Genomic DNA, 14,179 nt, shown 5'->3' on the forward strand with positions numbered 1-14,179 from the left:
TTCATTGTTCAGTATACTTTTTGAATTGGATTTAAGTCATACTTAGTGTAGACTTAACTTGGCATAAAGACATAATTTATAAATAAAATACTCATTTTAAAGTGAAATTAATAAAAAGTATTATATTTTTATATTGTAATTGATATTTTTATAATATATAATTTTTTTTATTTTAAAATAATTTTTATATATATAATTATTAAATATAATCTTTAAAAATAAGATTTTATGAATTTATTATATAAAATTTACAAAATTATATATATTGAATTGACCTAATATAAATTGTTGTTTTTAAAATTGTCACCAAAACACACTTGTTGTTTTTATATTAAGTTAGACTAAAATTTGAATATTTAAAATAAATCTAACAAAATAATAATAATAATAATAATAATAATAATAATAATAATAATAATAATAATTTATTCTACGTGGTTTTTTGTTAAACTTTTTTTTACTAATTTCATGGAATAAAAATATTGAATGTAAGTTACATGACAAAACTATTAATGCATTTCAAATGATAACAATTTCTACATGATAAATTAGCAACTAATCATTCATTAAAATATTATGGATCATGACAAACTACTATGTTACTTTTCATTTTCACCTATAAATTTATCTCAATAAATTTTGATTTATACAAATTTTCTCTATATTTGCAGTCAATAATCTCTTTATATCCTCCCAACTCTCTTTCTTTTAAAAATTTTATAATGAAAAAAAAAAGCTAAAATTACCTTTAAATTTAAAAAAAATATTTAAAATAGAAGGCTAAAAAATCTTCAAACCATAAAAGTTCTAATTTATTAAAATACAAATTATAATACAATAAATATCCTAAGATTAAAAAAATGAATTATTTTTTTAAAAAATTGTTAGAAAAATAAAAATAATTTATTTATCAATTATGTTTATATACAATAATATAAAAATATTTTTTTTTAAAAAAATACAAATAATAACTTCTAAAAAGAGATATTTTTTATTTTTTTAAGTATTTTTGTTTTTATTGTTAAAAATACTAAAAAATTAAAAAAATTATTAAAAATATTTTTTCAGTAAAATTAATGGCACACAAATCTTTGGTATTAAAAAAAAAAAAAAGAAATCTGGCCTGACTGAGCATAGAAGGTCTTGAATGTTTGGGCATAACAATTCTTGAATGATTGTGCGTAGCATGTTCTGAAAATTAGGGCATAACAAGTCTTGAATGATTATGCATAAGAGGTCTTGAATGTCTGGGTATAACAAGCCTTGAATGTCTGTGCATAACAAGTCTTGAATGATTGTGCGTAACAGGTCTTGAATGTTTGGGCATAACAAGTCTTGAATGATTGCGCATAAGATGTTCTGAAAGTTAGCATTTTAAATTTTTTGTATTTTAATTATAATTGTATTTTATTTGTAATTATTGTTATTTAAAATTAATAAGATGGTGACTTGTTATTTAAATTTTGTGAGTTTTTTTGGTTATATTTTATAATTATAATTTTGTTGTGTGGTGTTTAATTATCTAAAATTTAGCTGGCTTAGTTTAATTAAGATTTGGTAAAAATGTATGTTTAGAGACAATATACGTTGAGAGTTAGTGATAATAAATTATAAGACATAAAGTCATCAAAATAAACAATATTTATAATGTATATATATATTAACAAAAAAAAAACTATTTTTAACAATTGATATGTAAATAATTATCTAAATGAATAAATATAATTAAATAATTGTATAAAATAATTATACTAAAATTAAATTCTATTATCATAGAAGAAAGTGAGTGGATCCACGTTAAAAGTATTCCTAGCAGTTAGCACAGATAGCGAAAAAAAAAAAGAAAAAATTAGATTATAAATTCTAACATTTTGAAATTACAACTTGCCCCATATATTTTCATTTTGTATATATTATTCTAAGTATAGTGCTATTTTGTATTTTGTGAATCCCATTTTACCAAAATTAAAAATTAAAAATAGTGCTATGTAGCTTGCTCATATGGTGACTCTGTTAATGCAAATGCTATGTTTGGGGATGTAGTTTATTTGGAGTGTGGTTTGGTATTGATAGCTGTGGCAGAACCATCTTTCTCGGTTCTGTTTTGTTGCAGGATGAAACTCCTCAGTCCTTCTCATGGGCATTGCAGGTTTACTACTAGCATACTCTATAAGATTTTACTTCTGCCTTTATAATTATCCTCTTATGATGATTATCCCTCGATACTGACTTTTGTCCGATTCATGAACGGAAGATGTCCACAAACAATTCTAACTGATCTTGACCCCAGGCTTAAAGATGCCATTAGAAGCGAATATCCAGGAACTAAACATGTCATTCCACCATGGAATATTCTATACAAGGTACCAAGTTGGTTTTCTCTTCATGTTGGGCCACGCTATGCAGAATTTAAATCCATGTTTGATGCATTCATTCAAATTGAGAATACCGAGGATTTGAACTACAGTGGAGAGACATGATTTCTGTGTTTGGATTGGTTCAGATAAACACATTGGTTTACTGTATTCTGTTCGAGCATCCTGGGCACAATCCTATGTGAGAGGTTACTTTCTAGCTCGAATGGCTACAATAGCTTACTCAAAATCAATAGATGCTTTTCTGAAAGGGATCTTCGCTGCACAAACTTGTTTGCGTAGCTTTTTCGAGCAGGTATGTATACTAGTAAGAAGTAATTTGCCTCCTATGCTCTCACTAGCATTGTTTACTGTCCCAATTATATAATTAGAGCAATATTAGGGGCAGCAACTTTTGTGATTAGTAGCCATCAATGATGATTTAATGATGTGAGATTGGTGTGAGATTTCAAATTGTTGCAGATTGGCATTTCTGCGAACATCCAACATCAAGCGCATCAGGAGACTCACTATATGCATCTGAAACTTGCATACCTGTTGAAGAGCATGCACGGAGTATCCTCACGCCTTTTGCTTTTAATGCTTTGCAGCAAGAGTTATTGCTGGCCATGCAATATGCTGCATCTGAGATGGCCAATGGATCATATATTGTGCGGCATTTCAAAAGTATGGATGGAGAACGGCTTGTAATATGGTTGGCCGAAGACGAACAAATTCACTGCTCTTGCAAGGAATTTGAATCCGCAGACATGCTCTTCGTGTGTTCATCTTAAAGAATTACTTTCAGCTGCCTGACAAATACTATTTAAGCAGATGGAGACGGGAATGTACTTTACTGATTGATGATGATCACAACAATCAAATTACTGATGGGGAGTGGTTTCAAGAGTACCAGTTCCTAGCTGAAACTTTATTTTCAGAATCCTCGATTACAAAGGAACGATCTGACTATGCTCGAAGTGAACTGACAAAAGAACTTACCAGGATTCTCAATGAGGTCAGAAATCTGCCGGACACCGATGGAGTCCTAATGAACATGACTGTATCGCCGACCAGTTAGTTAGAAGTGTTGGTTTTTATATACATGATTACATAATATGCTAGTTTGAAAAGAGTTGCAAAGCAGAGAATGGCAGAACAGTAAGTTTTGAAGGAAAAATTGCCAAAACACTTTCAGCATGCGTTTGAAATGGCTAATTTACATGTACATTGATATGATTTTTCTTGTATCATTTTTTACATCATTGTCTTCTCAAATCCATGAAATGTTTATGATTTTGCTCAAGATTACAATAAGTGCCCTGAGCTATCTGTTTGGTTGGATAATAGATAATGAAAGTGAATATTGTAGTGTGTTGAGGATACTTCCATTGTTGAATTAGTTGAGTAAAATATAGTTATCATCTACTTGAGTCAGTTTTTCTATGTTGCTCCATTGTATATATCAGATTCTGATTTTAAAATTTTACTATTTTGTGATTGTATCCTGCACTTTTGGTGGCATGCTAAATATATATTTAATGTTTTTAACCTTCTTTTTTTTTTTTCACAAAATACTAAAAATAAAAAACAGCAACTCAAACAAAAGAGTGTTCTAATTATTTGGTCTGCATGAGTCCAATAATGTGTGATTGTCTTTTTACAATTAAACACCATATTTTCACCAAGTTAGTGTTTAGTTTGGTCAAGTTCATGTGGACATGGTGTTTGTTGCACTTGTCCATACCATATATCAAATACGTTGATATTGATTGAGCAATTTCATACATATATATTTGTCACAATGTGGCGACAGATTTGTTTGTGTGCTCTAAAGTTCAATGATGAGCCTTCTAGATTTCTCCTTTTAAGGCTTGTTGTGTGCACCAGAAGCAGAAAGGTTTTAATTTGACATGATTTGTTCAACTTGAATCCTCACTCAGAGGAGTAGGGTCCCTCCCTTTAAATGATTTGGCCACAACTCACAAGATATTTCAATCGCTAAAGAATAATAACGTGCTTAATTACTTTCTTAATAGCCACACACGAATGCATAGAAAATCCTTATTGTTGAGTTGTCCAGTGTCTGTTCTACATGACAAAAAGAGCAACATATAATTTTTTTGTTATGGATCTGATTAAATCTTTTCAGTTTTCAAAATGTAGTACGTACATGAACCTTCAATTTCAATTAGTATAGTAACATATATATAGTACTACTATATTTCATATTTGGGAAATTATAGCGTACAGAGCTTATTTTGGTACAGAGATAAAGAGATTCTCGTTTCTTTAATGGATAAATGACACATGGCACTATTTTTCTTGTGAGGGAGCAACTGAGCCGAGGCTGTTTTAAGGGTGAAGGGTGGCTTGTAATGTGATGCAGCTGCAACTCTATAAAGGATTGGGTGAGGCTTAATGGGCTTGACAAATGGCTCTTTGATATAAACAAAATATAAACAATGTTCTCATTAATATTAAAGAATACGGCCTTAAAACTAATTGGAAGAAAATGTGAAAAATAAGTAACAACCAAACCAAGTAGAAAACAAAATAAACAATGAAAATGCACGAGTATATTTGAAATTAAATACATAAATTTGGTGAACAATAATTAACATCACTATTAATAACAACAAATTACATCTTAAAATGATCCTTAAAATTTATAAATTGTATTGATTTAATTTTTGATTTATAAAAATTATATTATTTATATCTTTGATATTATAAAAAATTAGAATAAGATCCGTACATTATGCAAACTCAAATAAATAATAGTAACAATTAATAAATATTTTAAAATAATTTTAAATACATAATTATAAATACAAGTAAAAAAATATTTTATGAAATAATAAAAATTTAATCACATAAAAATATACGTTGTAAATTTATAAAAATTTTAAGGTTTATAATTATTTATATAATATCAAAGATTATCTTTACCTAAAAATATTATATATATATATATATAAAATTAGCCATTATATATTTATGTGAATATTTGTGCTGTTTCATTTTTAATATGTATTTTATAAGGATAAGTACTATTTTAATCCCTAAGGTTTAGGGTCAAAATTAAATTCGTCCTCAACGTTATTTTGAATTTAAAATCATCCTTTTGACATTTTACAGAGAAAAATAACCTCCATCACTGTAACAGTCCAGACCACTCGCTAGCACGATATTGTCCGCTTTGGCACACAAGGCCTCACGGTTTTGTCTTTGACGATAGGGATGATAGCCGAAGCCCCCCACACTCACTCGTCAAAACGCGTCATGCTAAGGAGAGGTATCGACACCCTTATAAGGCATGCTTTGTTCCCCTCCCCAACCGATCCACCACCACCTTTTTACCACTACCACCATCTTCCTTACTCCCATCAAATACTAATAATTAGATTCAAGAACACAATATTCAACACCAACAATAACACATTATTCAAATTCAGAAACAACAACATCAAATTCAATAATAAAATCAACGTACAATAAAAAGGAAATCGAAAAAATAACAGAAGCAGAAGCAAAAGCAAAATCAAAAGCAGAAACCAAAGCCAAAACAGAAGCAGAAGCCGAATCAAAAGCAGAAGCAGAAGCAAAATTGGCGAGGTACAGTGGCGAAGACGTGAAGTGGCGGCGAGATCAGTAGAAACAACAACAACAACACCACCACCACCACCACCACAACCACCACCACCTCCCTAAAGATGACGAGGAACACGAGGAGAGCGAGGGTCAGGCGTGTTGCTGCAAGGGGGAGTCATGACGCTGCAAGAAAGACGGTGAATCGCGGCGCTGCAAGGGAGATGGATAATCGCGGCGCTGCGAGGGCAACAGTGAGTCACGATCGCGACAGCCAAGTACGGCGAGGCTTCCTTCTCTTTAAGTCTCTGCTTCTCTTTCTCTCTCTTCTGAAGATGTTAATGAGAAGAAGGGGTTGTGATGAACACCCCCTTATCTTCCCTTCTCCCTTTCCTCTCTTCCTTTTCCCTCTTCTTCTCCCGGTGTTATTTCTTTTTTTTAAATTTTTATTTTTTATTAGGAGTAATTTAATAATAAAATTAAAAATTTTATTAAAATTGACGATTTTAATATCAAAAATAATGTTGAGAATGATTTTAAATCCAAAATAATATTGGAGATGAATTTAATTTTGACTCTAAACCTTAGGGACCAAAACAGTACTTATTCCTATTTTATACTTTAATATGTATTTATGCAAGTAACTCCTTTTTGTATGTGCACATAGCATCGTTGTATCTTTATTAACTTCTATTTTAAAAATTAAAACTTTATATTATCTATATTATCAACTACTAATATTTTTTTAAATGTGAATTAATTTTTTAAGTATTTTTACTAGTAATTTTGTATAAAAAATTTTCAAGTTCTTACTTTAAGTTTAATATGAAAATAAGTACTGTTTTAGTCCCTAAAAATTTAACATAAAAATAAGTACTGTTTTAGTCCCTTGCGCACACACATCGCCCTCACCCTCGCAACGTTGCAACTTGCCCTTACCCTCGTATAAATCTATCTTTCATACACATTGTTTAATTTTTTCATAATAAAAACTTTTTCTATTACTAAAATCCTAATTTGTATAATAAAAATAAAAAATCATAAACTTTAAACTTTATCCTAAACTTATAAATTATAAATTTTAAAATATAAAAATTTATCCCTAAATTACACATCTATAGATTTAATTTTTGATACATTTTCAATTCAAAAAAATAGTTCAATGTACAAATTTTTTAAACTATACAACAAATTACTTTTGTTAAAGGCAAATAGAAATGGATTTATTAAATAGCATTACGCTATATATAGAAGCCAATTTAATCCTAAGAGAATAAATAATTTTTTCTTTTAACTGTGATCTATATATATATATATATATATATATATATATATATATATAAACTCTTTTTTAATATTGTATATCTAAATTATATACTCAAGATAAACAACTCTAAAAGTGATAATCTAACCTAAAAATAATAATCCTTTATTATTACTTATTAACAGTAATTGAGTATATGAATAATCCTTATAAATATAATTAATTGAATTTTAACTGAAAACAACTTACACTCATAAAAAGTGTTAAATATATAATATTATATATTAATATAAAATCATATAAAAATGGTTTATTATTATTATTATTATTATTATTATTATTATTATTATTATTATTATTATTATTATTATTATTTCAGATAATATATGGTATGACCAAGACTATTTAAGATTTCATAATTTATTTAACAATAATTGAAGAAAAATAAGTATTTTATTCAATATTTAGATTCTGAATTCAACATCTTAAAAAAAGTAATAAGACACTTACAGATACAATGATACATAATTTAAAATATAAAATTCTTATATAGCTGACTATTCAAGCCAAGCCAACCTTTTAACAAGTTATGGATTAGCAGGTTTGATTGTTATAAAAAAATAGCAGAAACACGTGTCTCAAAATTAGTATACCAAAAAAATATCTGTATATTAATTCTGTACCGTAGTGCGACCCTTAAAAGAAATACTTAAATAAGACATTAAAAATGTAAAAAAATAAAATATTACATATTTAAACAAAAAATACTTTAAAACAAAATCAATATAGTACATTACCATCATTTTTCAATCACATTAATTACAACAAAATATTAAAAATAACATGTATTAAACATATAATAATTAGAGAACACTATATACATAAATATATATTTCAAGTGAACTGGTGTCCAACTAGCACTAACCATTTCTTCTATTCTTTTTTGAATCTACAGATTACATATTTTCTATTTCAGCTACTGAAAAACAATAAAAAAAACAAATAATTAGATATCTTTGAATTAAACTATATATTTTATATATTTTATGGTTACTTTTTTAAAAAATGAATTATTTTTCAGTTATGTGAGTTAACTAAAATGAGAACTAGACTTTGTTAGATATCTTTGAATTAAACTATTTAAGCCAAAAAAATGTTTATTAATCGATGACATATTTTTTATATTGATAACTGTATCACATATATTATTATTAATATTTTTTAACATATAATTGAATAATGTCATAGATACTAATTAATTAATAAATTCGAGAATAAGTTGATATACAAAGTTAAATTTTATATAGTTAGTTAATTATGACCAGGTCAACCGTTTGAATCTGTGACCCACCGGTTAAACCCATGATGCAGTGACCTAACCGAGTTGTGTGCCCGGCCGTTTATGATAACTATGGGGTTTGACGATTGCTCGTTGAAGAAGATGGATATTAGTTCTAGCGGTGTTATGGATTCGGTTTGCATCGATTTTGAACCTATGAAAAACTGAACCGGCCTGTACGGTCCTGAACAAATGGCAACCATTTGGGTTGCTGTTTTATAGACAACAGAACCGGACAGAAGCGACAGCAGATCGGATCGGCCGGTTTTCTTGGTTTTTTAAAGGATGATAATCGTAATTTAAATCAGCATAAAAGGAAGTATAAAACCGTAAATGACCTACACTACTCAAAATCACTTTTAAATAAAAAATTACTAAAGTAGACATCAACTTAAATAATTTTTTTATATTATCCTATTATTTTAATTTAGATATCTAAATCATCTTATTAATTAATTTTATAATAAAATTAAAATTTATTTATTAAAATAAAAATAACATATAAAAATTAACAAAATATATTTTATATTAAAAATAAGAAATATAAATTATATATATAAGAGTATTTAATCAAATATGTTACATTTTTTAAAATTTTAAGTATTAATGTGAAAATATTAATTTAGGATTTTTTTTACATCGTATCTTTGTTCTAATACTCTCGATAATCTTATTCTTAATATTATTTTGGAATCCAACTATTACGATGGGTAATCGGAGTTTAATGGGCTGGACTTGTGAGGTTGGCCCAATCGTCTGTGGGAGGTGGCCTCCGACTCAGTTTACGTCTGGGAACCGCTGTCCGACTTGTGCGTATGAAGGAATGGGGGTGGTATCTGCAAAGACACTCCGATGCCTAAGTCAGCAAGGGGTATAAACAGGTTTTGAGAGAGTATTAGAACTTAGAGATACCTGAGGGGTATCAGTGTATTTATAGTAGTGAACCAATAACCACCATTGGAGTAGTTCCACCTTTTAAGGAGGATAACCGTCCTTTTATCTTAGAGAAGTTGAGATATGGCCCCTAGAAGTGGGTTGAGAGATTTTAGGGGCAGTTACTTATTTGAACGAGTGTTTATCTGCCAGCTAACCTTTGATCCCAACTTCCTTGAGGTGAGACCTGTGTCGAATCTGACCTCTTCCGAGGAGGTCGGTTGTGTGGGGAGGCCAACCTATGGGTTAGGCTTTTTTATCTAATTTGGACCTGAGCCTTAGGGTGTGTGTGGTTGGAGGGAATACAAGTGTATTCCCAGGAATTTTGAGATGGGAATATCTTATTACCATATTTGTTTCAAAATTTAAAAAATTATTCCTGGATATGTTTTATTCCCCAGAATCAAAATCCCACCCATTTCATTCCCATCTCTTCTCTGGTTATCTTTAATTCCAATGGGAATGAAATGTGTAAAATAAAATGAAAAGACTAAAACACCCTTGTTAATTTTACTCTAATTCTTCTTTTCAGATTTTTCCCAATTCATTTCAAACAAAACGTAACCCTAGCAGAAACCCTCCTCCATGAAAACCACTCCCTGGCGAGGCTTTTCTTCAAATTCACGGAGGCTCCACCGGCGTCGGCGCCGCCTCGCCACCGATTTCGATTTGCACAACCACCGCGCTCCTTATTCTAGAAGGAAATCGTTCGCGTTCGTGTCATCATCACAACTCACCTCGGTTCACAACTACTGCATTTTTGCCGCCATCGTCGCGACTCTGTTTGGATCCTTCGCGTTGTGTGGTCGCGTCTGGCCTCTCTCCTCCGTCTGAGATCCGTTGCTCGCGCCTCTGCCTCCGCGTCTGTTCGAGTTGTTCTTACAGTTTGTGTCATCTCCCTCCTCGCGTCTGTTCGAGTTGTGCAACCTTGTTCATCTTTTTCAAGCACAGAATCTTCTTCTTCAGGTAAGGATTTTAAACTGTTAGCACTGTATGGCTTTCTAGTTGTCCTATGATTAGTTACTGATAAGTAAAAACCGGACTAATTTGCATTAGAGAGTAACTAAATCAGAAATTGATATCATGCAATAATAGTCTTTGAGATGAAATGGTGATCATTGATTTTTTTTCCTGAGTTTGTATGAACTTAACTGAATTGCCAATCATATAGTTGAAGTGAAGTCCCCTGAATAACAAACACAGAACAAGAGCTCTGACCTCATTGATTATATTTTTTCTTCTTTTGTGATTGACTAGTGCAAAAGACATGTTGATTAGGGCTAATACTTCTTTTGGTTTTTTTATGCTTTCTACATTATATTACACTATTTTTTTAAAAAGACTGCTAATTTGATTAGTTATTTTTTTTTGACTATGTTGCATGCAAACAACGTGTTTGATGATTTGCCTTAATAAAGAGTTTAGCTTGTGACATATTTTTACATGCTTAATTTGGTTTAAATTTGACAAAAACATATTTTTACATGATTAATTTGGCTTGAAAAGACTGCTTAATCTTCCTCATCTCCACTGGATTTGCTGCTCTGCTGCCTCCTCTGTTTAAGGCTTCATCTTTCCTGGTTCGTTTTTCTTTATAACTATTACAAATATTAATCTGTTTTCTTGTGTATAATATAACTTGATCTATTACGTTTTATGTTATATAAGTATTGAAGTTTTGAATTTTGCATTTATTACTTTTGATGTCAATGGAGGATTGAATTCACCTCTCTTCTCATTTAGAAGCTTCTTATATAACTTGCAAAGCATTTAATTTCATTTCTTGTCTTGTTGCATATTAAGGATCTTGTTCGATTTTATGTTGGTTGAAATGAAGTAGTTGTAGCTTAGGAACTTATGATATTAGCACCGGCATAATGTTCTTGTTGCACTGCACTGCTATCTTTATGGCCAAGGCCAAATAACTTGGAATTTAATTTATAGGGTACCTAAATTAGTATAATTTTAATCAATTTTTAGTTGGATTGAATTAGATGAGAACCAATTTGAATTTGAAGGGAAGGATTGAGTAGGAAAAACAAAGTTTTGTTGTGATTTTAGGTTTCATTGGGGTATCTAGTTATATTGTTAAGCAATTTTGATACACTTCAGTACTTCACAATGCCAAAACTGAGGCCCTCTTATAGTCATACACCAACAATGAAAGAACACCCTATAAACAAATTGGAATCAAAATTTGAGATTGAATGCCTCTCTTTCAACTGCGTATGTTATGTCACATATATTACTATCTGCAACAAGCATCACTGATCAATGCACCTGCAATTATTGGCAACCCCACTCTTTTCAATCTAGCCCCCAAATGAACAAAAGTAAAAGCACTTTTACAGAACCAAATTGATTTGATCCATGGCGCAGCTAGGACATCATGTGGGATACATATATACTCTGTCTCAGGTCCAAACTCTTCGAACCAAAATGCCTTCGGCCTAAATTTGTGCGTGCCAAAAGCCTAAGACCTTATGCTGGATTGCTGGATGGGTAATGTGGGCTAAGGGCAACAGGTTCAATCATTCTATGGAGCAAGTGAGAAAGAGCCAAATACAAATGCTATGTGGCTCTGGCATATTATCTATCTGTCCATTACTTCTTCAGGAATGACGGCTTTGCCCAGATAAACCTGTTGCATCTCATCTCTCCAAATCTGCAAGGACAGCAATTATACACATAGCTTCAACGTAATTTTCTATCCTAATTTGTTTATATAGCACAAAAAGAATCTACTTTCAAATATTGAATTCACCCATTCATTGAAATCATACCATGTTATTATTAAGGTGAATCTCAAGGTTTAGGTGTGTTAGATACTCTGTTTCTTTTGATAAGTATCGTTAAATACTATGTTATTTTATATGGTTGATTGTTTATATCTACTAGCTTGGTTTTGATTAATAATATGTATTGCATACTTGAATTGATTTACAAAATTTGAATGTCTTCTAGCTAAATATTTTAATGTTTTGTTCTTTTTTTGACAGAATGGATCCCAAACAGGAGATGAGAGTTATTGCCTACTTGATTTTTCTATGTATGAGGTTGTCTATTGTAATATTGATTTCATTTTATTGATGTGTTTGTGTTCTTGTACAAGAGTTGTGCATGTAAATTTTAACTTTTGAGGCTTCTTTGTAACTTTAATTTGGATAAGAGTAAAGCTTTTTAATGCATATGTGGTTAGAACCGTTGAGATTTGTTTTATATAAGTTCAATTATTGATTATGAGACGAATTATGAATTATGGAATTTTTGAAAATTTAAATACGTATTTTGTGTCAATTTTAATTAAACATATTTAATACTAGGGTTATTTTAATAAATTTAAAAAATTTAGAGTCAATAATAATTTTAATTAAAGATATTGTTATTAGGGATATTTTAGTAAATTTAAATAATTTAACTAAAGATATTTGTTATTAAGAATATTTTTGTAGACTTAAAAAAATTTAGAGTCAATAATAATTTAACTAAAGATATTTGTTATTAGGGATATCTTAGTAAATTTAAAAAAAATTAGAATCAATAATAATTTTAGCTAAACATATTTATTATTAGGGGTATTTTAGTAAATTTATTATTAGAGATGTTTTGTAAATTAAAAAAATCAATGTAAAAAGATAATAATATTTAATTAGCTTTATATTTAATTTTTAGTCATTAATATTTTAATTTGAATGAATAAGGGTAATTTTGACATATTACATAATATGATCAAGAAATTTAAACTCAACCAAACAAAAATTTATTCATTCCTAGGATTATTACATAACATTTCAAGACATTAAATTTTATAAACAAACATAGGTATCTTATATTCCAAGTAATCTTATTCCTAGGCATTATATTCCTAGAAATGACATTCCTAGTAATAAAATTTAATCTTTGAACCACACACACCCTTAGTGTTGGGACAAGGTATTAACACCAACGTTTATGATTTTATTAATACCTATGATTAATTTTTTATTTAATTTGTCTTTTTTTAATGGAATCATAACCGATGCAATCCAATTCAAACCGCACAATGTGCTATAACATTATTATTTTATTATTATATTTACAATTATATTTATAACTTATTTAACTAACCTATAATTTTATTTATATTGTTATGTTATTGTTGATTTTTTAAGATATTGTTGAGACTTTTTATGTCATTATTGATTATTTAAAAATTGATATTGAGACTTGTTATATGTATTTAATTTTTTAAATTTATAAAACCGCAAATCCAATCCAATCCAAATCGCTTGAAATTGGATCGGATCGGATCAGATTTTTTTTAAAAAAAAGCATCCAATTCAAACTGCACCGCAAGTAAAATTATTATTCGGGTCGGATGAGTTTTTTACTCAGAACCAATCCAAACCGCATCGCGAACACCTGGAGACAATACTTCCCTTTCTTCACATTAACACACATTTTTTTTTCGGAGACCTTGGCCGAAAACCTTTTTCCACCAACCCATCCAACCCTCTTTCAATAGCTCTCACTAATTACCGGCTAGGCTCACCACACTGTCCACATCAAAGCCTTCTAAGCCTCCAAATCTCAACCCCCCACAACAACCTGCTCTGTTACAGAAACCAAATTCCCACGTGTCCCGCTTCTAAGCACAAGAGACAAATTCTCTTTATATCTTTACCAACTTTCATCTTTACACTAGAGCGTCTCTTCATA

The 14,179-nt window shown here is 29.7% G+C and overlaps 1 protein-coding gene across 1 annotated transcript; it reads left to right on the forward strand.

The window, feature by feature from the left end:
* The first annotated feature begins 2,081 nt into the window (after window positions 1-2,081).
* Window positions 2,082-3,739, forward strand: LOC130976973 (putative protein FAR1-RELATED SEQUENCE 10). The gene is made up of 3 exons (XM_057901959.1): window positions 2,082-2,363; window positions 2,504-2,670; window positions 2,838-3,739. The coding sequence occupies exons 1-3, from the start codon at window positions 2,345-2,347 to the stop codon at window positions 3,063-3,065; spliced, it is 414 nt and encodes a 137-aa protein (XP_057757942.1). The 5' UTR covers window positions 2,082-2,344; the 3' UTR covers window positions 3,066-3,739.
* Window positions 3,740-14,179: the final 10,440 nt, after the last annotated feature.

Source organism: Arachis stenosperma, chromosome 4, assembly GCF_014773155.1.
Source record: "Arachis stenosperma cultivar V10309 chromosome 4, arast.V10309.gnm1.PFL2, whole genome shotgun sequence".
NCBI lineage: Eukaryota > Viridiplantae > Streptophyta > Magnoliopsida > Fabales > Fabaceae > Arachis > Arachis stenosperma.